Here is a 27470-nt window from a genome sequence, read left to right on the forward strand (position 1 = left end):
CCTCATAGATTCAGCTGGCCCAGACCCACTCATAAACTCCTCACCCAAAGTTCATAACTGTGAGTCAACATTGACTGTACAAGATGCAATACTCAAATCTCTGAGCACAACTCCCAGGTTTAGCTCTACCTTTTTAATAAAGGCTCTTTCTTGGCCCAGAGCCCATTGGGGTAGGGGTTAATGATTGAAATGCACAAGGCACTCAGCTCCACATCCATTTCTCAATGCCTTCAGCTCAATGGCTCGGACAGCCTGTGTGCTCCTTCCGCCAGGCCTGAGTTTGAGTTCAACGTGTCTGTGATGGTCTAAACGCTCCACACTAATGGAGCAGGTGGATCAGGTGATACCCACTATATGACCACTCTGGAGCAAACAAGACCCAGATCACCTTCCTCTCACTGACCTACACTCCTGTCCTCAAATCACTCCTTCCATCTCTTTCTCGTGGCTCACCTTTTGTCATAGTTTTAACTAAACGTAGGCTATAATTTCCCCTAGCCTTGAGAATCCTCAATTTCTTTTTTAAAACAATCTCATAAAACATTTTAGAAAAAGGCTCAGTGCCGTTATAAAAGGTGAGGTATTGATGACATCCCATATGGATGTCGATTAAGGCAGCCCCCCGCACCTGTCTAATTCAGAGGGGTTGGGTTATCTTTTTGAGAGAAGGATTACTTCTTAAACAAAGTATCTTTCTCTGAGCAATTGTATTAGTATAAAATAATATAATTTTCCAATTTTGAGTATACAATATAGCTCATCTTTATCAAGGGTGCCAATAATTTTGGACCTAACTGTATATCTAAAATGCATCCCATCTTTATGAAGACGGGTGAATCATGCTTAGTTTGTAGAGGGAAGGACACTTAAACAAGGGAACCTTTTTCCCCCTCCCCCAGTGATGGCCCAGTTGTCCCCAAAAGTAGGACTGTTGGTAGGCAGGTTAGTGTCCAGTGTCCGGCTTAAAGAACTTCACACGCACTCTAGCGCAGCACGAGGCATTAAGGCAGTGAAAGAAGATCTATCTTAACCTGTTGGCCTTGTTTTACCCAGCAGCCACTACTGGCCATCAGCTAACTGCTCAAGAAGACCTGAGATTTGTTCTATTTATTGAATCATAAGGAGGAGAGACACACACACACACACACACACACACACACACACACACACACACACACACACACAGTAGTACACACACTTCTCAGGAAATGACTGACTCTCAGGGTCCTCCTGTTGGGTAGGAGTTAACCAAACTTAGCATGCGTAAAAGAAACGCCTGAAACTAGATCCCCCTACATACTGGTCTTGACCAGAAGGGGGGAAAACTGGAGGTTCTCTTCTGCACTGTTCAACCAATCCAGTAAATGTGGAGGAGGAGTTAAGATAGAGTGTCGCCTTGTTAACGTCCAAAAGCAGAATTTGCGTCACAGGCTCTCTTTCCATTTCCCCTGAAAACCGGATGCATCCGGTTGTTGGGGACTCGGCAGAGGCTAGGTAGGAGTTAAAAAGGGTCTTGACGGTTAGAAACACAATAGTCCTAGAATATATAGAATAGATTGGGCAAGTATTTGGGTAGTCTACTCTATAAACCTGATGTAATAGGCGTTTAGGTTAACATAAGGAGTTACACTCAGTTAACGAAGGGTTATTCTTTCACCTAACACGTCCCCCAAAGGTCAGTAGTTCAGATATTGCTGGAAACTCTCAGAACCGTACACACACACCCCTACAGTCATGTTTATGCACACAAGCACGCGCACACCCCTGTGAGTCAGTCCTCATAGATTCAGCTGGCCCAGACCCACTCATAAACTCCTCACCCAAAGTTCCTTATGTGAGTCAACATTGACTGTACAAGATGCAATACTCAAATCTCTGAGCACAACTCCCAGGTTTAGCTCTACCTTTTTAATAAAGGCTCTTCCTTGGCCCAGAGCCCATTGGGGTAGGGGTTAATGATTGAAATGCACAAGGCACTCAGCTCCACATGCATTTCTCAATGCCTTCAGCTCAATGGCTCGGACAGCCTGTGTGCTCCTTCCGCCAGGCCTGAGTTTGAGTTCAACGTGTCTGTGATGGTCTAAACCAGGGGTGTCAAACGTACGGCCCGCGGGCCGGATCAGGCCCGCAAACGGGTTTAATCCGGCCCGCGAGATGAATTAGAAGAAAAAAAAGAAAGAAAAATAAATTTTTTTTTTTTTTTTTTTAAGTATAAAAATGCGCTGCAATTTTTCAATAAAATAAACTGCTGTTCCAATTGCGTCCACTGGATGGCGCAATAGCAATTGTGTTAAGCAAGCAAACTGTTTATACCGGGGCAGAGCAAGTAGGTCAAGCACGTGCAGCCAATGAGCTACTTTGTTTTGCCCGCGATATTTATTACGGCTTCTACTTTTAACATTATGTGCTTTGGCACTCTCATTGCCCCAATATGTCTCTGTCAAAAAAGAGAAAAGTGGACGCAGAGTGCAGAGTGTTCCAAGAAAAATGGTCATCCTATTTAATCACGGAATTGAATGGGAAAGCTGTATGTTTGGTGTGTTCAGAGCATGTTGCAGTGCTGAAAGAATATAACCTTCGTCGCCACTATGTGAGTCTTCATGCCGACAAATATGACAACTTTCAAGGACAGCGGAGATGAGAGAAGGTGAATGAACTGTTGGCGGGTCTGAAGAAACAGCAGTCTGTGTTTACTCACAGCCGAGACATCAGTGACGCTGCAGTGAAAGCTAGCTACCTCATTGCTAATGAAATCGCAGTGGCTTCAAAACCATTTAGTGAGGGTGAATTTGTAAAAACATGCATGATGAAGGCAGCGGAGATTGTGTGCCCTGAAAAGCGGCCGGCTTTTGCAAATATCAGCCTGACAAGAAACACAGTTGCAGACAGGATTTCCGATCTTTCAGTGGATTTGGACAGCCAGTTGAAGCAAAAAGTAAAGTCATTTATTGCGTTTTCGGTTGCAATTGATGAAAGCACGGACATTACAGATGTTGCACAACTGGCCATTTTTTCATCCGCGGAGTTGATGACACATTGACCGTCACCGAGGAGTTCATGGAGTTGGTGCCGATGACAGATACATTACATTTAAGTCATTTAGCAGACGCTCTTATCCAGAGCGACTTACAGTTAGTGCATACATTTTTTTTTTTTTTTTTCATACTGGCCCCCCATGGGAATCGAACCCACAACCCTGGCGTTGCAAACGCCATGCTCTACCAACTGAGCTACATCCCTGCCGGCCATTCCCTCCCCTACCCTGGGCCAATTGTGCGCCGCCCTGTGGGTCTCCCGGTCGCGGCCGGCTACGACAGAGCCTGGATTCGAACCAGGATCTCTAGTGGCACAGCTAGCACTGCGATGCAGTGCCTTAGACCACTGCGCCACTCGGGAGACAACGACAGCAGCTGATATTTTTACCGCACTCGTCGGCGCGCTGGACAGGGTCGGAGTGGACTGGTCCCGCGTTGTCAGCCTGGCTACAGATGGTGCGCCCTCAATGATCAGGAAAAAAGCAGGCGTTGTGACAAAGTTCAGAGAGAAAGTGCAATCTGCAAATGGAGGACGTGATTTTTTGACTTTTCACTGTATTTTGCACCAGGAGGCTTTGTGTTGCAAGTCATTAAAGATGGATAACGTCATGAAGGTGGTCATCCAAACTGTTAATTTCATCCGATCCAGAAGTCTGAATCACCGTCAGTTTGACAGCCTTCTCAGAGAGAAAGACCACATCTATGGCCTGCCATGCCACACTGAGGTAAGATGGTTAAGCCGAGGTGCTGTGCTGAGGCGTTTCTTTGATTTACGAGAAGAAATTGAACAGTTCATGGAAGAAAAGGGCAAACCAGTGTTAGAATTTCATTCCGCAGAATGGATGCCGGACCTTGCATTTATGGTGGATGTTACAGAGCACCTGAATAACTTGAACAAACAGCTGCAAGGGCGCAACAAAGTTATCACGCAGTATTATGACAGCATACGTTCTTTCAAGTTGAAGCTGTCATTGTGGGAGACGCAACTTGCCGGTGGTGATGCAGCTCACTTCCCCTGTCTGAAAAATGTGTGCGCGACCCAACATGTGGCAGACATGAAGCGGTTCAAAGATAAAATAACTGGACTGTTACGGGAGTTTGAGCAACGCTTTCAGATTTATGTTTATATGTTTTTATGTTGATGTGCTATTGTTTTTAATTGATTTTATTTTATTTGTATATTTAACCTATTCTTGACTCTGTGGTTCTTGCACTTGTTTGGGGAACAGGATTTCATTATTTTTATCTACATTTCTGCCTGAGAAATGACACCCTTATATAGTTCTGTGATCTGTGATATACTTCTGTGAATCACTGAGGCATTGTGTGTTTGTGTGTTCTTTGTCCTCAGAACTTTCAAATAACTTGAGGTGTTTTATGATTCAAATCAAATCAAATCAAAATCATTTTATTGGTCACATGCGCCGAATACAACAGGTGCAGACATTGCAGTGAAATGCTTACTTACAGCCCTTAACCAACAGTGCATTTAATTTTAAACAAAAAAAGTAAGAATAAACAACAACAAAAAAAGTGTTGAGAAAAAAAGAGCAGAAGTAAAATAAAGTGACAGTAGGGAGGCTATATATTACAGTAAAATAAAGTGACAGTAGGGAGGCTATATATACAGGGGGGTACCGTTGCAGAGTCAATGTGCGGGGGCACCGGCTAGTTGAGGTAGTTGAGGTAATATGTACATGTGGGTAGAGTTAAAGTGACTATGCATAAATACTTAACAGAGTAGCAGCAGCGTAAAAAGGATGGGGTGGGGGGGCAGTGCAAATAGTCCGGGTAGCCATGATTAGCTGTTCAGGAGTCTTATGGCTTGGGGGTAGAAGCTGTTGAGAAGTCTTTTGGACCTAGACTTGGCACTCCGGTACCGCTTGCCGTGCGGTAGCAGAGAGAACAGTCTATGACTAGGGTGGCTGGAGTCTTTGACAATTTTGAGGGCCTTCCTCTGACACCGCCTGGTATAGAGGTCCTGGATGGCAGGGAGCTTTGCCCCAGTGATGTACTGGGCCGTACGCACTACCCTCTGTAGTGCCTTGCGGTCAGAGGCCAAGCAGTTGCCATACCAGGCGGTGATGCAACCAGTCAGGATGCTCTCGATGGTGCAGCTGTAGAATTTTTTGAGGATCTGAGGACCTATGCCAAATCTTTTTAGTTTAATAGTGATGTTGTGCTTTTGGACACTGTCCTCAGGCTCCAGCTTTATGTTTATATGTTTTTATGTTGATGTGCTATTGTTTTTAATTGATTTTATTTTATTTGTATATTTAACCTATTCTTGACTCTGTGGTTCTTGCACTTGTTTGGGGAACAGGATTTCATTATTTTTATCTACATTTCTGCCTGAGAAATGACACCCTGATATAGTTCTGTGATCTGCGAAACAGTTCTGTTAATCACTGAGGCATTGTGTGTTTGTGTGTTCTTTTTCTTTAGAATTTTCAAATAAACTTGACGTGTTTTATGATTAATAGTGATGTTGTGCTTGTACTATTTTGGACACACTGTCCTCAGGCTCCAGCTTTATGTTGTATGTTGATCGTATTAAAACAAAGAAAACAATCTGAAGTTGTTGTTTTTAAGTTATATATACCATGATTTTTCCGGTCCGGCCCACTTGGGAATAGATTTTCCTCCATGTGGCCCCTGAGCTAAAATGAGTTTGACACCCCTGGTCTAAACGCTCCACACTAATGGAGCAGGTGGATCAGGTGATACCCACTATATGACCACTCTGGAGCAAACAAGACCCAGATCACCTTCCTCTCACTGACCTACACTCCTGTCCTCAAATCACTCCTTCCATCTCTTTCTCGTGGCTCACCTTTTGTCATAGTTTTAACTAAACGTAGGCTATAATTTCCCCTAGCCTTGAGAATCCTCAATTTCTTTTTTAAAACAGTTGTATCCTTGACTCACCTCTCTTGTCTTCAACCTGTATGTACGTTGATATTTAATCCTTATCTAAATGTAAAATGCCTCTCTTTCTCTTCTGACAGAAAATAGTGAAAGCAGGAGACAAGGACCTGGACGGCCAGCTGGACTTTGAGGAGTTTGTCCACTACCTGAGAGACCACGAGAAGAAGCTCCGGCTGGTCTTCAAGAGCCTGGACAAGAAGAACGATGGTACGATTGGAACACAGAGAGGAGCCCCATAGGCTGGAGCCACACAACCACTGCATGTGTTTACTTGTATCACTACCAGTTACACTTAAACCAATGTTTAGCCTTCGAAGTGCTATAACGTACTAATCACTTGGGCAGGTGGGGGGAAGCTGTGCATACATAATGACATACTGTAACTGAGGAAATTCTGCATTCAGATCTGTTACATTTGATGTACTATTCTATAAGCTGATATTCAAAGCTTAGTGATATAATATCCGGTCAATGAGATGATGTCATCATAATTCAAGCCCATTGCGAGTGGCCGATGTTGATGTTTACTCTTTTGCCCCACAGGTCACATTGACTCGCAGGAAATCATGCAGTCCCTTCGAGACCTGGGGGTTAATATCTCCGAGCAGCAGGCTGAGAAGATCCTCAAAAGGTGAGGCTGTCAACCTGGGCTGACGAGTCTCCCGTCTCACCAAAACTCCCATCTAAACTAATGGCTCGTAGTGTCTGTGTTTATCAGTCCAGCATGCATTTTGTCTCTGACCATCTCTACTTCTCTCTCCTCTCAAATTCAAATTCAGATTGCTTTATTGGCATGAAATACAATTTGTAGATATTGCCAAAGCAGTATAGTGGTACAGAATTTCAGTAAATACAGGACAATGCAAAGAGGATAATGAAATCCAGTTCATTTCAGTAGTAATAATAATAGGACATATTATCATGTATGCAGGTTCAACACTACTGCTGTTGTATTGCGTAATCTTCGGTCAAATATCCTCGGGGGAGAGTTCATCTCTCCTCTCTCTTTTTCTCTATTTAATCTTTAATTCCCGACTGGCTAACCGGTCTTGTCTGATCGCAGTCAGTGTCGTCTATTTACCACTGCCTGGGTCGACTGGGTAACCCGAGTCCACCAGAACATTCCACAGAAGTATTGGTATTTCCCTCAATCACCCTGCTAGCCCTGGTCAGAGCTGCCACTCCAGTCCTATACTGTCTTACCTGATGGCTTTTCTGAGGCTTGGCCTTTCAGGATTCTCCCCAGGATTTTTTAACAAGGTGGTGCTGCTGAGTACGACGGCGGGAGAGGCTGGAGGAGGGCAATGACCCCCTTTGGACTCAAAGATTTTTGAGTTTTTTAACACCTGTAACTGCCATTTCCTGCAATCGAGAGAAAATAAATGCTATATATATATATATATACACACATATACACAGTGCCTTCGGAAAGTATTCGTGGTCCTCTGTAGCTCAGCTGGTAGAGCACGGCTTGTAACGCCAAGGTAGTGGGTTCGATCCCTGGGACCACCTGTACACAAAACAAATTATGCACGCTTGACTGTGAGTCGCTTTGGATAAAAGCGTCTGCTAAATGGCATATTATTATTATTATTATTCAGACCCCTTGACTTTTTCCACATTTTGTTAGGTTACAGCCTTATTCTAAAATGGATTAAATTGTTTTTTCCCCCTCATCAATCTACACACCATACCCCATAATGACAAAGCAAAAACAGGTTTTTAGACATTTTTTATAATTTCTTAAAAGTAAAAAACAGAAATATTACATTTACATAAGTATTCAGACCCTTTACTCAGTACTTTGCTGAAGCACCTTTGGCAGCGATTACAACCTTGAGTCTTCTTGGGTATGACGCTACAAGCTTGGCACTCCTGTATTTGGGGAGTTTCTCCCATTCTTCTCTGCAGATCCTCTCAAACTCTGTCAGATTGGATGGGAAGCGTTGCTGCACAGCAATTTTCTGGTCTCTTCAGCGATGTTCGATCAGGTTTAAGTCCGGGCTCTGGCTGGGCCACTCAAGGACATTCAGAGACTTATCCCGAAGCCACTCCTGTGTTGTCTTGGCCGTGTGCTTAGGGTCGTTGTCCAGTTGGAAGGTGAACCTTCGCCCCAGTCTAAGGTCCTGAGCACTCTGTAGCAGGTTTTCATCAAGGATCTCTCTGTACTTTGCTCTGTTAATCTTTCCCTCAATCCTGACTTGTCTCCCAGTCCCTGCCACTGAAAAACATCCCCACAGCATGATTCTGCCACCAACATGCTTCACTGTAGGGATGGTGCCAGGTTTCCTCCAGATGTGACGCTTGCCATTCAGGCCAAAGAGTTCAATCTTGGTTTCATCAGACCAGAGAATCTTGTTTCTCATGGTCCGAGAGTCTTTATGTGCCTTTTGGCAAACTCCAAGCGGGCTATCATGTGCCTTTTACTGAGTAGTGGCTTCTGTCTGGCCACTCTACCATAAAGGCCTGGTTGGTGGAGTGCTGCAGAGATGGTTGTCCTTCTGGAAGGTTCTCCCATCTCCACAGAGGAACTCTAGAGCTCTGTCAGAGTGACCATCGGGTTCTTGGTCACCTCCCTGACCAAGGCCCTTCTCTCCCGATTGTTCAGTTTGGCCGGGCAGCCAGCTCTAGGAAGAGTTTTGGTGGTTCCAAACTTCTTCCATTTAAGAAAATGATGTCATGGCTTTAGAAGCTTCTGATAGGCTAATTGACATCGTTTGAGTCAATTGGAAGTGTACCTGTGGATGTATTTCAAGGCCTACCTTCAAACTCAGTGCCTCTTTGCTTGACATCATGGGAAAATCAAAATAAATCAGCCAAGACCTCAGAAAATACATAGTAGACCTCCACAAGTCTGGTTCATCCTTGGGAGAAATTTCCAAATGCCTGAAGGTACCACGTTCATCTGTACAAACAATAGTACGCAAGTATAAACACCATGGGACCACGCAGCCGTCATACTGCTCAGGAAGGAGACGCGTTCTGTCTCCCAGAGATGAACGTACTTTGGTTCGATAAGTGCAAATCAATCCCAGAACAACAGCAAAGGAAACAGGTACAAAAGTATCTATATCCACAGTAAAACGAGTCCTATATCAACATAACCTGAAAGGCCGCTCAGCAAGGAAGAAGCACCATAAAAAAGCCAGACTGCGGTTTGCAACTGCACATGGGGACAATGATCGTACTTTTTGGAGAAATGTCCTCTGGTCTGATGAAACAAAAATATAACTGTTTGACCATAATGACCATCGTTATGTTTGGAGAAAAAAGGGGGTTGCTTGCAAGCCGAAGAACACCATCCCGACCGTGAAGCACGGGGGTGGCAGCATCATGCTGTGGGGGTGCTTTGCTGCAGGAGGGACTGGTGCACTTCACAAAATAGATGGCATCATGAGGAAGGAAAACTATGTAGATATATTGAAGCAACATCTCAAGACATCAGTCAGGAAGTTAAAGCTTGGTCGCAAATGGGTCTTCCAAATGGACAATGACCCCAAGCATACTTCCAAAGTTGTGGCAAAATGGCTTAAGGACAACAAAGGTATTGGAGTGGCCATCACAAAGCCCTGACCTCAATCCTATAGAACATTTGTGGGCAGGACTGAAAAAGCGTGTGTGAGCAAGGAGGCCTACAAACCTGACTCAGTTACACCAGCTCTGTCAGGAGGAATGGGCCAAAATTCACCCAACTTATTGTGGGAAGCTTGTGGAAGGCTACCCGAAACGTTTGACCCAAGTTAAACAATTTAAAGGCAATGCTACCAAATACTAATTGAGTGTATGTAAACTTCTGACCCACTGGGAATGTGATGAAATGAATAAAAGCTGAAATAAATCATTCTCTCTATAATTATTCTGACATTTCACATTCTTAAAATAAAGTGGTGATCCTAACTGATCTAAGACAGGGAATTTTTACTAGGATTAAATGTCAGGAATTGTGAAAAACTGAGTTTAAATGTATCTGGTTAAGGTGTATGTAAACTTTTATATATATACAGTATCTCACAAAAGTGAGTACACCCCTCACATTTTTGTAAATATTTGAGTATATCTTTTCATGTGACAACACTGAAGAAATGACACTTTGCTACAATGTAAAGTAGTGAGTGTACAGCTTGTATAACAGTGTAAATTTGCTGTCCCCTCAAAATAACTCAACACACAGCCATTAATGTCTAAACCGCTGGCAACAAAAGTGAGTACACCCCTAAGTGAAAATGTCCAAATTGGGCTCAATTAGCCATTTTCCCTCCCCGGTGTCATGTGACTCGTTAGTGTTACAAGGTCTCAGGTGTGAATGGGGAGCAGGTGTGTTAAATTTGGTGTCATCGCTCTCACTGGTCACTGGAAGTTCAACATGGCACCTCATGGCAAAGAACTCTCTGAGGATCTGAAAAAAAGAATTGTTGCTCTACATAAAGATGGCCTGGGCTATAAGAAAATTGCCAAGACCCTGAAACTGAGCTGCAGCACGGTGGCCAAGACCATACAGCGGTTTAACAGGACAGGTTCCACTCAGAACAGGCCTTGCCATGGTCGACCAAAGAAGTTGAGTGCACGTGCTCAGCGTCATATCCAGAGGTTGTCTTTGGGAAATAGACGTATGAGTGCTACCAGCATTGCTGCAGAGGTTGAAGGGGTGGGGGGTCAGCCTGTCAGTGCTCAGACCATACGCCGCACACTGCATCAAATTGGTTTGCATGGCTGTCGTCCCAGAAGGAAGCCTCTTCTAAAGATGATGCACAAGAAAGCCCGCAAACAGTTTGCTGAAGACAAGCAGACTAAGGACATGGATTACTGGAACCATGTCCTGTGGTCTGATGAGACCAAGATGCACTTATTTGGTTCAGATGGTGTCAAGCGTGTGTGGCGGCAACCAGGTGAGGAGTACAAAGACAAGTGTGTCTTGCCTACAGTCAAGCATGGTGGTGGGAGTCTCATGGGGAGCTACAGTTCATTGAGGGAACCATGAATGCCAACATGTACTGTGACATACTGAAGCAGAGCATGATCCCCTCCCTTCGGAGACTGGGCCGCAGGGCAGTATTCCAACATGATAACGACCCTAAACACACCTCCAAGACGACCACTGCCTTGCTAAAGAAGCTGAGGGTAAAGGTGATGGACTGGCCAAGCATGTCTCCAGACCTAAACCCTATTGAGCATCTGTGGGGCATCCTCAATCGGAAGGTGGAGGAGTGCAAGGTCTTTAACATCCACCAGCTCCGTGATGTCGTCATGGAGGAGTGGAAGAGGACTCCAGTGGCAACCTGTGAAGCTCTGGTGAACTCCATGCCCAAGAGGGTTAAGGCAGTGCTGGAAAATGATGGTGGCCACAAAATATTGACACTTTGGGCCCAATTTGGACATTTTCACTTAGGGGTGTACTCACTTTTGTTGCCAGCGGTTTAGACATGAATGGCTGTGTGTTGTGTTATTTTGAGGGGACAGCAAATTTACATTGTTATACAAGCTAAGCTGTACACTCACTACTTTACATTGTAGCAAAGTGTCATTTCTTCAGTGTGGTCACATGAAAAGATATACTCAAATATTTACAAAAATGTGAGGGGTGTACTTACTTTTGTGAGATACTGTGTGTGTGTATATATATATATATATTATTATTATTTTTTACATAGTGCCGCAGCGCCCCTCTTACATTCGTTGGGAAGAACCCTGCCTTTTATAGTTCTAAGGACCCACACATTTTATATGTGCAAGACATATTGATAAGCGGAGGAAACTACAATGATTTACTCTAGTTGAGATAAACGTAGCGTCTTTCCTTCTCTGACTGAAGTGAAGTTGTTTTAATTACCCGGAAGTAGATCTATTTCTCTTGTATGTTACATATTAAGCCATTTTTCACCACGTCCAATATGGATATCATGAAATCACTAAGAGTAATTGGTTTTATTCCATCCATTTGAAAGATTCTTCCTCAGGCGTTAGTTAGGGTGAGCATTATGACATCACCACCAGAGCCCCCCTCGTTCTTTGTAGTTCTAATGTGTGTGTATATGCATGTCCCTGCCCTCCCCCTTTCTGTGCCTCCCCTCTCCTTTCTCTACCCCTCTCTTTCACCCTCTTGCTGGTCTCAGAATAAGGAAGGGCCTTGTCTGGGCCCCTATCATGTAGTAAGTAATGGAATCCTCTCCGTCTGCTTGCCCTGCCTCACAAATGCGCATCATCGTCTTCGCTTCGTATTTCACTTTCTTTATGTTTCTGCCCTCTCCTCCTCAAGTTTTATTTTCATTGTTACAAAAAAAGCCACCGCAAAAACCTGCAGCCCTTTAATTGCTTGTAAAAAGCCCAAATTAAGAAGATTACTGAAAGAGATCCCAATAGACAAAATGCCAATGGCATGCTTACATTTGGAAAGGATAAAAGCAGCACTTAAAAGCATTTATCATTTATTTCAAAAAGTTGTGCATGTGTGAGCTTACTGACTGTGAATTCAGGCACACGCCCACACATAGACGGTCTGGTGAAACAACAGAGAAGACGCGCTGTGAAAAGCTATTTTGTAATGGTTCTGGTCTTTTCTGTTTTCTCTGTCAACAGCATGGACAAGAACGGCACGATGACCATCGACTGGAACGAGTGGAGAGACTACCACCTGCTGCACCCTGCAGATAACATTCCGGAGATCATCCTGTACTGGAAACACTCTACGGTAAGATGGACGACTTAGTTAGATGGAAAAACATCACTTTTTCCTCTCGGTTGTTCAAAAGCAAATTTTGTTTTTCATCAGTCGTTTCAAAAGCACAAGTTTTGGTTGTTTTTCATTAAGTAAAAACAGTGGGTCCTGTATGGCGCAGTTGGTAGAGCATGGCTCTTGCACCGCCAGCGTTGTGGGTTTGATTCTCGGGGCCACCCATTCGTAAAAATGTATGCACGCATACCTGCAAGTTGCTTTGGATAAAAGCGTCTATATGGCGGCGCGAACGCAGCGCCCCTCTTACATTCGTTGGGAAGAACCCTGCCTTTTATAGTTCTAAGGACCCACACATTTTATATGTGCAAGACATATTGATAAGCGGAGGAAACTACAATGATTTACTCTAGTTGAGATAGAGCTAGGCTCCCGAGTGGAGCAGTGGTCTAAGGCTCTGCATCGCAGTGCTAGCTGTGCCACCAGAGATCCTGGTTCGAATCCAGGCTCTGTCGTAGCCGGCCGCGAACATCAACTAGTCCCTGCATTCGGAAAGTATTCAGACCCCTTGACTTTTTCCACATTTTGTTACGTTACTGCCTTATTCTAAAATTGATTAAGTTAAATGTTTTCCTCATCAGTCTACACACAATACCCTATAATAGCAAAGCAAAAACAGGTTTTTATAAATTTGTGCAAATGTCAAAAAAAAAAAAAGCCCCTTTACTCAGTACTATGTTGAAGCACCTTTGGCAGCGATTACAGCCTAGAATATTATTGGGTATGACGCTAGAAGCTTGGCACACCTGTATTTGGGCAGTTTTTCCCATTCTTCTCTGCAGATCCTCTCAAGCTCTGTCAGGTTGGATGGGGAGCGTTGCTGCACAGCTATTTTCAGGTCTCTCCAGAGATGTTCGATCGGGTTCAAGTCCAGGCTATGGCTGGGCCACTCAAGGTCATTCAGAGACTTGTCCCGAAGCCACTCCTGCGTTGTCTTGGCTGTGTGCTTAGGGTCGTTGTCCTGTTGGAAGGTGAACCTTCGCCACAGTCTGAGGTCCTGAGCGCTCTGGAGCAGGATTTCATCAAGGATCTCTCTGTTCTTTCCTCTATTCATCTTTCCCTTGATCCTGACTAGTCTCCCAGTCCCTGCCGCTGAAAAACATCCCCACCATATGTTGCTGCCACCACCATGCTTCACCGTAGTGATAGTGCCAGGTTTCCGAATGCACTGATCCAAAACTTTAAGGAACTGGCAGTTTCTCTCTCTCCTTCTCTCTCTCTGTTTTCTTCTATTGAATTATACACTGAGTGTACAAAACATTAGGGACAGCTTCCTAATATTGAGTTGCACCCCCTTTTGCACTCACAACAGCCTCAATTTGTCGCGGCATGGAATCTACAAGGTGTCAAAAGCGTTCCATAGGGATGCTGGCTCATGTTGACTAAAATGCTTCCCACAGTTGTGTCAAGTTGGCTTGATGTCCTTTGGGTGGTGGACCATTCTTGATACACACAGGCTCTGTCGTTGTCGGCCGCGACCGGGAGACCCATGGGGCGGCGCACAATTGGCCCAGCGTCGTCCAGGGTAGGGGAGGGAATGGCCGGCAGGGATGTAGCTCAGTTGGTAGAGCATGGCATTTGCAACGCCAGGGTTGTGGGTTCGATTCCCACGGGGGCCAGAAATAAAATAATAATGTATGCACTCACTAACTGTAAGTCGATCTGGATAAGAGCGTCTGCTAAATGATTTAAATGTAAATGTAATGCTCTACCAATATTAAAACTACTAGGACTGTATGTTGACAGGTTTGTCTTATGTCCTTTCTCCTCCAATTGAATAGCATAGTAGTGTTCATATATTATTAATGGTCCCACAGATACGAACACATTCTCCATGCCCCAACCATATTAGCCGTCTAGGCCCTGACCAGTGTTCCCGGAAAGACTCCCTAGAGGGGCCAAACTGGTCACTGGGATCCTGCTTAATCCCCTTGACCAGATCAACCAAGAACTACTGCTGACGTCAATCAGCTGGTCTTTCTGCTACCCCATCCCGTTAGGCCAGACAGTCGGACCTGTAGATCGCAATGGAGATTCCATTCACACACTCGTCGTTCACACACTCGTGGTCCATATGTGACCGACTGGCTCGATTCGGTCTTATGTAGCAAAATTTGAAATGGTGTTTTTTTACATTGGATAAAAGTAGGGACAGAGCTAGAAAATGTTACACCATACACTAGAGTTGAGGAAAAATGGGGAGGTAATTCTGCTTTGAGTTAATAAACTTGTAACCCCACTTTTGAGAAAATGGCCCTTGAATCTTTTGTTACAGCTACAGGAGAGCTCTTCTTTGTCTACGCCCATTCAGCATCGTTCACACCCTCTTAAGCCTCCCCCCCCCCCACCCTCTTATTACTTTCCAACCCCACCACTCCTTCACTAATTGGAGTAAACTAGTGAACAACAATGCTTAGGCTTCTACTTCCAGCTTATACATACTATATACATTTTATGGACAATTTTACAATAATTGTATTTTGTTTGTTTTTACTCCTGAACTTCCTCTACCCTCAACCTCACCCTCATAAGCCTTAGCCCCACCCATCTCTTTAAGGATTCACATGTGAGGCCATGTGCTAAACAGAGTGAGTACGGTAGTGTACTAAACAACCAAAGATTTCAAGACTAAAGTCTGGTTTATACTACATCTATCGACATGTTTGTAGACAGTTGTCGCAGTGACATCATGAACATTCTATTGTTGTCCGACATCAAACTTGTCGTTGTCGTTATGAAAAAGTATAAACACAAAAAAGACAGGCTGCATGACATCAGCAGCCTGGTGGTCCAAAATGGCATATCTGGTGTATTTTAACACCAATAAACCCATCCGTTTAAAAATGAATGTAGTATATATCAATCTAGCAAACCAGGCAACTAAAAGCAACTTTCTAAACAATGTTTTGGTTCGTTTCTAGCTTGCTTGCTTGCTAACGTTAAGTTAGCTGGCTAGCCAGTTCAAATAATGACCATATCATAACTGACAACGTCTTAACTTTAGCAAAGAAAATATCATTATTATAGGAAAATAAACTCACAACAAGATCATTATTTACAAGTTAATTACAGAAAATAGCTTACGGTTGTGAGTGTGCCAAAATAAAAGCAGGGCATTCTACCTGAGAATTTTAGAACTTGGACACGGTCTCGTTGGCCTAACGTTATATCCTAATTTGACTGTTCTTCACATTACTGTCTCTGGTAAACACACACTATATAAAAAATAAAAATAAAGTTTATTTGTCACATGCACAGGATACAGAAGGTGTAAAGTGAAATGGTTACTTGCATAGTGGAGTCTTTGTTTAGACATAGCTAGCTAAACAATTAACCATAATCCCAACTCATAACGTTACTACCAAGTATGAATCTGCAGGTAGCAAAAGCTAACCAACTAGGTTCAATGTTAGCTAGCTAGCTAACATTAGACTATAACTAGCAATGCAAATGGTTTCTGAGATGATGATAATATTACTACACAGATCATACATGTAATGTTAGCTAGCGAGCCAGCCAGCTAACAGTACGCTTTAACTTGCAATGAAAACGACTTTCTTTAAAAAAAAGCTGCGTTAGAAAGGATTACCTACACGTACTGAGCAGCTCATGCTATAGACAGAAGCATGCTACATGGCAGACCAATCGGAACTCATCTCCCGGCATGTCCAGCCCATCCATTATCTCAGCCAATCATTGCTAGCGGGAAGGTTCCTATCTTTTTCCGTGGCTAAACCAACTAGTCTCGTAATTTAACAATTGTATTTACAGATGGCATAAGAGTTTGTTAATAAGACACGTGAAAGTTCACATGTTCCAGAAAGCATTTCTGCCAAAAAACGCATTTTGATAAAAAAAAGTAATGTTTACGGTTCAAATGCCTCTCCTGTGAAGTAGTGACGTGCAACATACTCCTAGTTTCCTGAAACGAGTCACATACTGGAGCTAGGCTTGGCGGTATCCAGATTGTCATACCTTCATACCGACCTTGTGCCATCCTGGGATATACGGTCATATCGGCACTGAACATAAGGAGCGCTATTTTCTAACCCCACAGTCTCTGTAATCCAAAGGTTAGCAATACAAAAAATGATAACTAAATGCTAGTGAGCCCATTGCGAAAATTTTTATAAAGTCTTTGACCTAAACTATTTGCAGGACAGACACCCCAGCTCATAAAGTTATACATTTAACATTTAGTTGTGAATTCCATACTGTAATTAGATTTTACACCTGGCGCGTGCTGCACAACAGTGAGTGACTCACAAGGCTCTGGTCTCTCGTCGTTGTGTGCTTGTAAACACCACGTGACTGGGGACTACCGGTACGCTTCATCATGAAAAATTGTGACAGGTGAAATGAAGAAAGCGATCTTCAAATCAAATTTTATTTGTCACATACACGTGTTTAGCAGATGTTATAGCAGATGTAGCTAAATGCTTGTGCTTCTAGCTCCGACAGTGCAGTAATATCTAACAATTTCACAACATATACCCAATACACACAAAACTAGTAAGGAATGGAATTTAAGAATATATACATATATGGACAAGCAATGACAGAGCGGCATGGACAAAGATACAGTAGAATATTATAGAATAGAATGCAGTATATACATGAGATGAGTAGTGCAAGATATGTAAACATTATTAAAGTGACTAGTGTTCCATTTCTTAAAGTGGCCATTGATTTCAATAGGCAGCAGCAGCCTCTAATGTGCTAGTGATGGCTATTTAACAGTCTGATGGCCTTTTGATAGAAGCTGTTTTTCAGTCTCTCGGTCCCAGCTTTGATGCACCTGTACTGACCTCGCCTTCTGGATGATAGTGGGGTGAACAGGCAGTGGCTCGGGTGGTTGATGTCCTTGATGATCTTTTTGGCCTTCCTGTGACATTGGGTGCTGTATATGTCTTGGAGGCGGGTAGTTTGCCCCCGGTAATGCGTTCGGCAGACCGCACCACCCTCTGGAGAGCCCTGCGGTTTCGGGCGGTGCAGTTGCCGTACCAGGCAGTGATACAGCAGCCTGACAGGATGCTCTCAATTGTGCATCTGTAAAAGTTTGTGAGGGTTTTAGGTGCCAAGTCAAATTTATTCAGCTTCCTGAGGTTGAAGAGGCTCTGTTGCGCCTTCTTCACCACACTGTCTGCGTGGGTGGACCATTTCAGTTTGTCGGTGATGTGTACGCTAAGGCACTTGAAGCTTTCCACCTTCTCCACTGCGGTCCCGTCGATGTGGATAGGGGTGTGCACCCTTTGTTTTGTTGATGTTGAGTGAGAGGTTATTTTCGTGGCACCACACTCCCAGAGCCCTCACCTCCTCCCTGTAGGCGGTCTCGTCATTGTTGGTAATCAAGCCTACTACTGTTGTGTCGTCTGCAAACTTGATGATTGAGTTGGAGGCGTGCTTGGCCACGCAGTCATGGGTGAACAGGGAGTACAAGAGGGGGCTGAGCACGCACCCTTGTGGGGCCCCAGTGTTGAGGATCAGCGAAGTGGAGATGTTGTTTCCTACCTTCACTACCTGGGGGCAGCCCGTCAGGAAGTCCAGGACCCAGTTGCACAGGGCGGGGTTCAGACCCAGGGCCTCGAGCTTAATGATAAGCTTGGAGGGTACTATGGTGTTCCTCTTGTCCAGATGGGATAGGGCAGTGTGATGGCGATTGCATCGTCTGTGGATCTATTGGGGCGGTAAGCAAATTAAAGTGGGTCTAGGGTGGCAGGTAAGGTAGTACTTCTTGATCTGCTAACGTATTGCACAAGTTGACTGCAGGTATTTACTTGAAAAGCAGCTACAAATATTCACATTTATTAAAACACTTCAAATAAATAGTTTCAACGGTATGGAAAAACTATCCCATGGCTATTTCCAAATACCCCGGTATATGGTACACACTGTCGCTTATATGTGAATTAGAGTTTGGAGCAGGATGCCTTTAAACTACTGTCACGGGGAATCTGGTTCTGGTCGGTTAGACGGTGAATCTTAAAAGCGGTTCTGCAGCTGAGATACAGTGGGTGTTTTCACTGTTTGTTGTGACCCCCCCCCACCCCCTTTTAAGAGCTGTAGTGACCCCCCCAACACCTTGTAAGAGCTCAAAGTTAATTTCAAGGGACATTCCTGTTTAAATGATTGTGGGGTACCAACTGGCTGATTCCCTGCAGGAGGTGGAACGCATGTAATACCTGTTACTTGTGATGCTTATTTTCCTTAGAGGACCCCCCCTCTACAGTTGTCAAAACAAAGCTTTAAATGATTTCCCAATCGAATGCCTATATATTTATATACCGTTTATACTAGGGTGTAATACTGTGCTACGCCACTGCTTATAACTAACTATAAGTTAAGTATAACTATAAGAAATCTAAGATGTGTCAAATAAATTATATCCAGCTCAGGGCTCCAGCTATGCATTTGGCTCGATGTCATAATACGTATATAGGTTATAGGTTAAGAACTTTTGTGAGAGAGCACAGTTTGAAAGATATGGCATATAGGAGCAAACTGGATGGACACATGAAAATGATCGGAGAGGTTGAGGGCAGAGGAAGTTCAGGAGTAAAAACAAACAAAATAGAGCTATTGTAAAATTGACTGTGTCCATAAAATCTATATAGTATGTATAAGCTGGAAGTAGAGGCCTAAGCGTTGTTGTTGTTCACTAGTTTACTCCAATTAGGGGAGGGGTGGTAGGGTTAGAAAGTAATAAAGGAAAATATATATTTTTAAAGGGTGTGTGTATGTATGTATGTATGTACAGTGGGTAGAACAAGTATTTGATACACTGCCGATTTTGCAGATTTTCCTACTTACAAAGCATGTAGAGGTCTGTAATTTTTATCATAGGTACACTTCAACTGTGAGAGACGGAATCTAAAACAAAAATCCAGAAAATCACATTGTATGATTTTTAAGTAACTAATTTGCATTTTATTGCATGACATAAGTATTTGATCACCTACCAACCAGTAAGAATTCCGGCTCTCACAGACCTGTTAGTTTTTCTTTAAGAAGCCCTCCTGTTCTCCACTCATTACCTGTATTAACTGCACCTGTTTGAACTCGTTACCTGTATAAAAGACACCTGTCCACACACTCAATCAAACAGACTCCAACCTCTCCACAATGGCCAAGACCAGAGAGCTGTGTAAGGACATCAGGGATAAAATTGTAGACCTGCACAAGGCTACAATTTTAGACCTTCCCTCACTGTATGTAAACTTCTGACTTCAACTGTGTGTGTGTGTGTGTATATGTATATACACTGCTCAAAAAAAGAAAGGGAACACTTAAACAACACAATGTAACTCCAAGTCAATCACACTTCTGTGAAATCAAACTGTCCACTTAGGAAGCAACACTGATTGACAATACATTTCACATGCTGTTGTGCAAATGGAATAGACAACAGGTGGAAATTATAGGCAATTAGCAAGACACCCCCAATAAAGGAGTGGTTCTGCAGGTGGTGACCACAGACCACTTCTCAGTTCCTATGCTTCCTGGCTGATGTTTTGGTCACTTTTGAATGCTGGCGGTGCTTTCACTCTAGTGGTAGCATGAGACGGAGTCTACAACCCACACAAGTGGCTCAGGTAGTGCAGCTCATCCAGGATGGCACATCAATGCGAGCTGTGGCAAGAAGGTTTGCTGTGTCTGTCAGCATAGTGTCCAGAGCATGGAGGCTCTACCAGGAGACAGGCCAGTACATCAGGAGACGTGGAGGAGGCCGTAGGAGGGCAACAACCCAGCAGCAGGACCGCTACCTCCACCTTTGTGCAAGGAGGAGCAGGAGGAGCACTGCCAGAGCCCTGCAAAATGACCTCCAGCAGGCCACAAATGTGCATGTGTCTGCTCAAACGGTCAGAAACAGACTCCATGAGGGTGGTATGAGGGCCCGACGTCCACAGGTGGGGGTTGTGCTTACAGCCCAACTCCGTGCAGGACGTTTGGCATTTGCCAGAGAACACCAAGATTGGCAAATTCGCCACTGGCGCCCTGTGCTCTTCACAGATGAAAGCAGGTTCACACTGAGCACATGTGACAGACGTGACAGAGTCTGGAGACGCCGTGGAGAACGTTCTGCTGCCTGCAACATCCTCCAGCATGACCGGTTTGGCGGTGGGTCAGTCATGGTGTGGGGTGGCATTTCTTTGGGGGGCCGCACAGCCCTCCATGTGCTCGCCAGAGGTAGCCTGACTGCCATTAGGTACCGAGATGAGATCCTCAGACCCCTTGTGAGACCATATGCTGGTGCGGTTGGCCCTGGGTTCCTCCTAATGCAAGACAATGCTAGACCTCATGTGGCTGGAGTGTGTCAGCAGTTCCTGCAAGAGGAAGGTACTGATGCTATGGACTGGCCTGCCCGTTCCCCAGACCGCTCAAAAAAATTAAGGGAACACTAAAATAACACATCCTAGATCTGAATGAATGAAATAATCTTATTAAATACTTTTTTCTTTACATATTTGAATGTGCTGACAACAAAATCACACAAAAATGATCAATGGAAATCAAATTTATCAACCCATGGAGGTCTGGATTTGGAGTCACCCTCAAAATTAAAGTGGAAAACCACACTACAGGCTGATCCAACTTTGATGTAATGTCCTTAAAACAAGTCAAAATGAGGCTCAGTAGTGTGTGTGGCCTCCACGTGCCTGTATGACCTCCCTACAACGCCTGGGCATGCTCCTGATGAGGTGGCGGATGGTCTCCTGAGGTATCTCCTCCCAGACCTGGACTAAAGCATCCGCCAACTCCTGGACAGTCTGTGGTGCAACGTGGCGTTGGTGGATGGAGCGAGACATGATGTCCCAGATGTGCTCAATTGGATTCAGGTCTGGGGAACGGGCGGGCCAGTCCATAGCATCAATGCCTTCCTCTTGCAGGAACTGCTGACACACTCCAGCCACATGAGGTCTAGCATTGTCTTGCATTAGGAGGAACCCAGGGCCAACCACACCAGCATATGGTCTCACAAGGGGTCTGAGGATCTCATCTCGGTACCTAATGGCAGTCAGGCTACCTCTGGCGAGCACATGGAGGGCTGTGCGGCCCCCCAAAGAAATGCCACCCCACACCATGACTGACCCACCGCCAAACCGGTCATGCTGGAGGATGTTGCAGGCAGCAGAACGTTCTCCACGGCGTCTCCAAACTCTGTCACGTGCTCAGTGTGAACCTGCTTTCATCTGTGAAGAGCACAGGGCGCCAGTGGCGAATTTGCCAATCTTGGTGTTCTCTGGCAAATGCCAAACGTCCTGCACGGTGTTGGGCTGCAAGCACAACCCCCACCCGTGGACGTCGGGCCCTCATACCACCCTCATGGAGTCTGTTTCTGACCGTTTGAGCAGACACATTTGTGGCCTGCTGGAGATCATTTTGCAGGGCTCTGGCAGTGCTCCTCCTGCTCCTCCTTGCACAAAGGCGTCCACATCTCCTGATGTACTGGCCTGTCTCCTGGTAGCGCCTCCATGCTCTGGACACTACGCTGACAGACACAGCAAACCTTCTTACCACAACTCGCATTGATGTGCCATCCTGGATGAGCTGCACTACCTGAGCCACTTGTGTGGGTTGTAGACTCCGTCTCATGCTACCACTAGAGTGAAAGCACCGCCAGCATTCAAAAGTGACCAAAACATCAGCCAGGAAGCATAGGAACTGAGAAGTGGTCTGTGGTCACCATCTGCAAAACCAGTCCTTTATTGGGGGTGTCTTGCTAATTGCCTATAATTTCCACCTGTTGTCTATTCCATTTGCACAACAGCATGTGAAATGTATTGTCAATCAGTGTTGCTTCCTAAGTGGACAGTTTGATTTCACAGTGTGATTGACTTGGAGTTACATTGTGTTGTTTAAGTGTTCCCTTAATTTTTTTGAGCAGTGTGTATGTATGTATGTATGTGTATATATATATATATATATATATATATTTGCAAAAAATATATATATTTGCAAAAAATATATTATTTGCAAAAAATATATATATTTGCAAAAAATATATATATTTGCAAAAAATATATATGGAGGATTGGAAGTGATGCAGGCAATTACATTGATGGAAGGTACAATCTATCTGCAATATTAAAGCTGATCTACCCCCTACATTTTTTATTTATTTTAAATGACATTTTATTTTTGTGTCAAATCACAAGTTGAGAATCCCCTCCTGGATCAAGATCCCTGTTGCCTAAATAGTTATTTTTTTATATATATCTTTTTAAGAAATAGTGCCCCTTGTGTGCACATTCTTTAACACTCTGTACCCCAGTATGGTACAGAAACGGTATGAAAATGTGGATACCACCCAACTCCATTCTGGATGATGATTGCATAATACTGTTGGTCACAGGTTAGAATAAGGAAAGCAGACCCACCAGTCCAACAACTCTGTATGTCAATCATGGGACCTCACTGGAAGTGTGTATGCGTGCCTCATACTTCCCTCTTATCATGTCAGAGCAGCCTGTGCCGCTCCTCATCCCTCCCATGTCCCAGAGAGTCTTATAGAACTCACCCAGACCTGATGTGGTGCTTCAATGCTCACCTAATGCCCCAGTCAAGGCCCGTAGCTGCCAGTTCAAGGCATAGCAGTCATTAGGACATGGTCATAGCCTTGAAATGGTACACACAGACAATAGTCTTGGGTATCATACTTTTGCAATGTTACACACATAATAGGCCTCTTGTTTCAGCCTCTAAACGTATATGGACGTCTGATAGAGCTGTTGAAGGTACTATTCAACAATGTACATGCACTGTAATGTGTGTGATTATTACACTGTAGTTGCCTATGTTATTTCCATGTAAATACCTACATGCCTTGTCAAACATCGCAAGACACGTTTTCATTGACAGTGTTCATGGTCATTTTAAAATGGGTTTGCCTATAGTTGTGTTGATATAGTTTAGGCCAGAGGAGAAACTCCATTGACCTGTCATCTTACCTGTACCTCTTTGTTTATCGGTCAGATCTTTGATGTTGGGGAGAGTCTGATGGTGCCAGATGAGTTCACCGCAGAGGAGAAGAAGACTGGGATGTGGTGGCGACACCTAGTGGCTGGAGGAGCAGCCGGCGCCGTGTCTCGAACCTGCACCGCACCTCTGGACCGGCTCAAAGTGCTCATGCAGGTAAGGACACTCCCTTTGAGAAGATATGTCAAGAACTGACCTCACGCAAAAGGGACAAGAACTCAGTTATTTGTGTTCACACTGCAAGTGAAACCGGATCCCCTTTTAATGCAACAATTCTTAGTTCACTTTAACGTTAAACAGCCAGTCAGGATTTTGGCTCACATTAAAAACAAGCTTGAAGAGACCCCACCTCTACCTTAAACAGTAGTAATATCACGTATCTATGTGTTAGTCCTATAGACGGGTTGGTCGTTTAGCAACAAAACCAACGCGTGCGCAACTATGGAGCAAAACAGACTGGGTTGGCTTAGATTGTTGACAACATGTAAACTATGTTTCGTCTCCAGTGTTTCTTGAAAACATAAATACATTTGCACAATGAGCACTTGTTGTCTCGCATACATCATTAAAGTTGTTGGTTAGCTAGCTAGTGAATTTTTGCCATATTAGCATAGATGTGACATCAGTCAAAACACCTCAAAACAACACATGTTGTTATTAAGAACAAGATAAAACTAGCTGAAACGAGCCATCTACGATTCCCTACATGGCAGCTTATTGTCATTGTTGCTAGCTATCTGGCCATCCAGAATCACAACAACACACAGACTTCTGACGTTGTCAGCTAACCCATCTATGGCAGAGAGCCAATTGCATAAGGTCTGTCCTTAGGACACCGTTTCTGCTAGCATGTGCAATTCCACTGATATGATGCACCAGGGATTGAGACACAGATGGGTGACATGGCAGAGTAGGAGGCAGAGTTCAGCTTTCTCACATTACATTTTTTATTCAACCTTATTTATCCAGGTAGTATCATTGAGATAAAATATATTTTTCAAGAGCAACCTGGTCCAACCAAGACAGCAGCAGGGGGGAACAATGTTTCAGCCAATTATCAGACGTATACACGCCATAAACAAATGTATAGATGTAGACAAACATTATAATGACATCCTCAGATCAATCCCTAAGGCGCCAGCCCGAGCACACCCTCGTGTTGTAACGTGATTGGGTGGAAGAGAGCCAATGCGAGGGAATGTTCATGCATGTCTGTTGGTCAGTGATGTCAGCAGCGCTCGTGTGTTCCATCAGCAGAAGCAGACTGGCATAGATAACAGCACGGAGTTTGTCCCTCTTTCTTTTTCTCTATCTGTTCATCCCTCGTTCTCTATCTGTGTTTTTCACTCACATCCAGTTTTTTCTCATTCATTATTGCATAAGCAGGGTAAGTACAATAATGGCAAATGACATGAAAATATGAACAATGACTTAACATTCCATCAACATTCATAAGGGGATTTGATAAGGAGTAGGAGGATGTGAAGTTGCATCCAGTTCCTCCCTGTTACCAGTCAGTTCAATAACTTGACTTCACAGGCAACATGGTGTTGACTAAATAACGTGTCTCTCGGTTTGGTGTCCAGGTCCACGCCACCCGTACCAACAGCATGTGCATCGCCGGCGGCTTCACCCACATGATCCGCGAGGGCGGCATGAGGTCACTATGGCGAGGCAACGGCATGAACGTCATCAAGATCGCCCCCGAGTCGGCCATCAAGTTCATGGCTTACGAGCAGGTAAACCTATCATTCAGCACCCTTACTTTGACATGACGGGACCCTTTCTAGTGTTGTCAATTGAAGCCAATGAAATATTTGGTATCAACAGCTCTGTCGTTTACTGTCCTTCGGGCAAAAAATTACTCCTTCAGACTCTGTCTAGAAACATACCCCGAGGAAATATTTTAAGCAACTGTCACTTAACAAGTTTGTCTTAACTAGGTCCTCATGGCGTAGTAGTTGAACTCAAATGCTCTTCAGGACTGACACTAACCAGAGTTGTTGTGGTGTTGTCCAGATCAAACGGTTGATAGGCAGCAACCAGGAGACCCTGGGCATCCTGGAGAGGTTTGTGGCTGGATCCCTGGCTGGAGCCATAGCTCAGAGCAGCATCTACCCTATGGAGGTGTTGAAGACCCGCCTAGCCCTGAGGAAGACAGGACAGTTCTCTGGCATCGCTGACTGCGCCAAACACATCTTCCGGAAGGAGGGCATGGCAGCCTTCTACAAGGGCTACATTCCCAACTTGATAGGCATCATCCCCTACGCTGGCATTGACCTGGCCGTCTACGAGGTGGGTGTGTGTGTTTGTGTGAGTGAATGGAGGGAATCTAAAGGAAGTTGTTTAATATTATTTTAGTCTCACTGTCATTCTTATCTCTCGTTCCCACACATCTACTTTCTCTACAACTAACCTCATTGTCTATTTCTTTCTCCCTTCTCCTCCCTCCCTCCATCCATCCAGACTCTGAAGAACTCATGGCTGCAGCGCTACGCCACAGACAGTGCAGACCCGGGGGTGTTCGTCCTGTTAGCCTGCGGTACCACCTCCAGCACCTGTGGTCAGTTGGCCAGCTATCCCCTGGCCCTGGTCAGGACCCGCATGCAGGCACAAGGTACGCTCACTGCCAATTTCTCTTTGGAGTTTCATTAGATCACTTGCACAGAATTAATTGGTGACAGTGTTGGTTCATGGACCCACCAAAATCAGTGGTACAATGGAATGTGTTAATCGGGGATGCATAAATACGTCTGTCTCCGTAATTGGTAGTGGGGTACATGGGAAGTGTATTTTATAACAGATATTATATATATATATAGTTGCCATATCAGATAGTTGACATTGACTTAGTTTCCAGACCGGTGCATCCCTAGTGTTGATGTGTATCTCTTGTCTCTCATCTAACTTCCTCTCATGTTGTGTCCCCTCAGCCACCATCGAGGGCGGTCCCCAGATGACCATGTCGGGTCTGTTTAAACATATCGTGAAGACTGAGGGTGTGTTCGGACTCTACCGGGGCCTGGCCCCCAACTTCATGAAGGTCATTCCAGCGGTCAGCATCAGCTACGTGGTCTACGAGAACCTCAAGATAAGCCTGGGGGTTGTGTCTCGGTGAGGACCAGGAGGAGAGGGAGGGGGCACCTCCCCTAAAGGCCAAAGGGTTCTTTTTTGCTTTTCTTTTTGGAGAGAAAAAGAGGAGAGCGAGGAGGAGGAGACTGTGGGAAGAGTTGCCAAGCAGCGGAGCGGGTGACTCGGAAAGAAGGGGTTGTTGCTGGGGTTGTTGGAAACGTCATCTCATTCTGTGAATGTTATGAGGACAGGTGAGGAGAGGTGGATGGAGGGAGGAGATATATATACTGTATATACTACAACACTAACGACTAAAACTGGGTTCTCCAACCCTGTTCCTGGAGAGCTACTGTCCTGTACGTTTTCACTCCAACCCTAATCCAGCGCACCTGATTCTAATAATTAGCTGGTTGATCAGCTGCATCAGGTTACTTACAACTGGGGTTGGAGCAGAAATCTACAGGAGGGTAGCTCTCCAGGAACAGGGTTGGAGAACCCTGGACTAAAAGAAGCGATGGACAGATGTGGACGGACACTGTGACTTGGAGGGAGGTATGGGGATCCTCTCTCAGATGTAACCTTTAATCATCATTATTTAATGCGTTATTTTGTTATCAATCCAGAGGCACTTCACCTTGAGTCCACTGTTGGCTTTTTGTTATTCAACATGAAGACCCAGGTTAACTAAAAAGCAATCTCTTCACTGGAACACCAATATTCTCCAACCTGCT

General features: G+C 44.5%; 1 protein-coding gene across 2 annotated transcripts in view; it reads left to right on the top strand.

The window, feature by feature from the left end:
* Nucleotides 1-27107, top strand: part of slc25a25b (solute carrier family 25 member 25b) — a gene marked incomplete at its 5' end in the record, with an annotated part of 63381 nt that extends 36274 nt beyond the window's left edge. For both annotated transcript variants that reach the window (XM_084159917.1, XM_084159918.1), the window contains 8 exons: nt 6044-6170; nt 6507-6594; nt 12537-12648; nt 23665-23823; nt 25254-25406; nt 25687-25962; nt 26134-26284; nt 26601-27107. In XM_084159917.1, coding sequence (XP_084016043.1) covers nt 6044-6170; nt 6507-6594; nt 12537-12648; nt 23665-23823; nt 25254-25406; nt 25687-25962; nt 26134-26284; nt 26601-26785 — 1251 coding nt within the window. In that variant the 3' untranslated portion in view covers nt 26786-27107. The remainder of the gene's footprint in view (nt 1-6043; nt 6171-6506; nt 6595-12536; nt 12649-23664; nt 23824-25253; nt 25407-25686; nt 25963-26133; nt 26285-26600) is intronic.
* Between the last annotated feature and the right edge of the window lie 363 nt (nt 27108-27470).

This window comes from Coregonus lavaretus, assembly GCF_964263955.1.
Source record: "Coregonus lavaretus genome assembly, chromosome: 4".
NCBI classification, from domain to species: Eukaryota; Metazoa; Chordata; class Actinopteri; order Salmoniformes; family Salmonidae; genus Coregonus; species Coregonus lavaretus.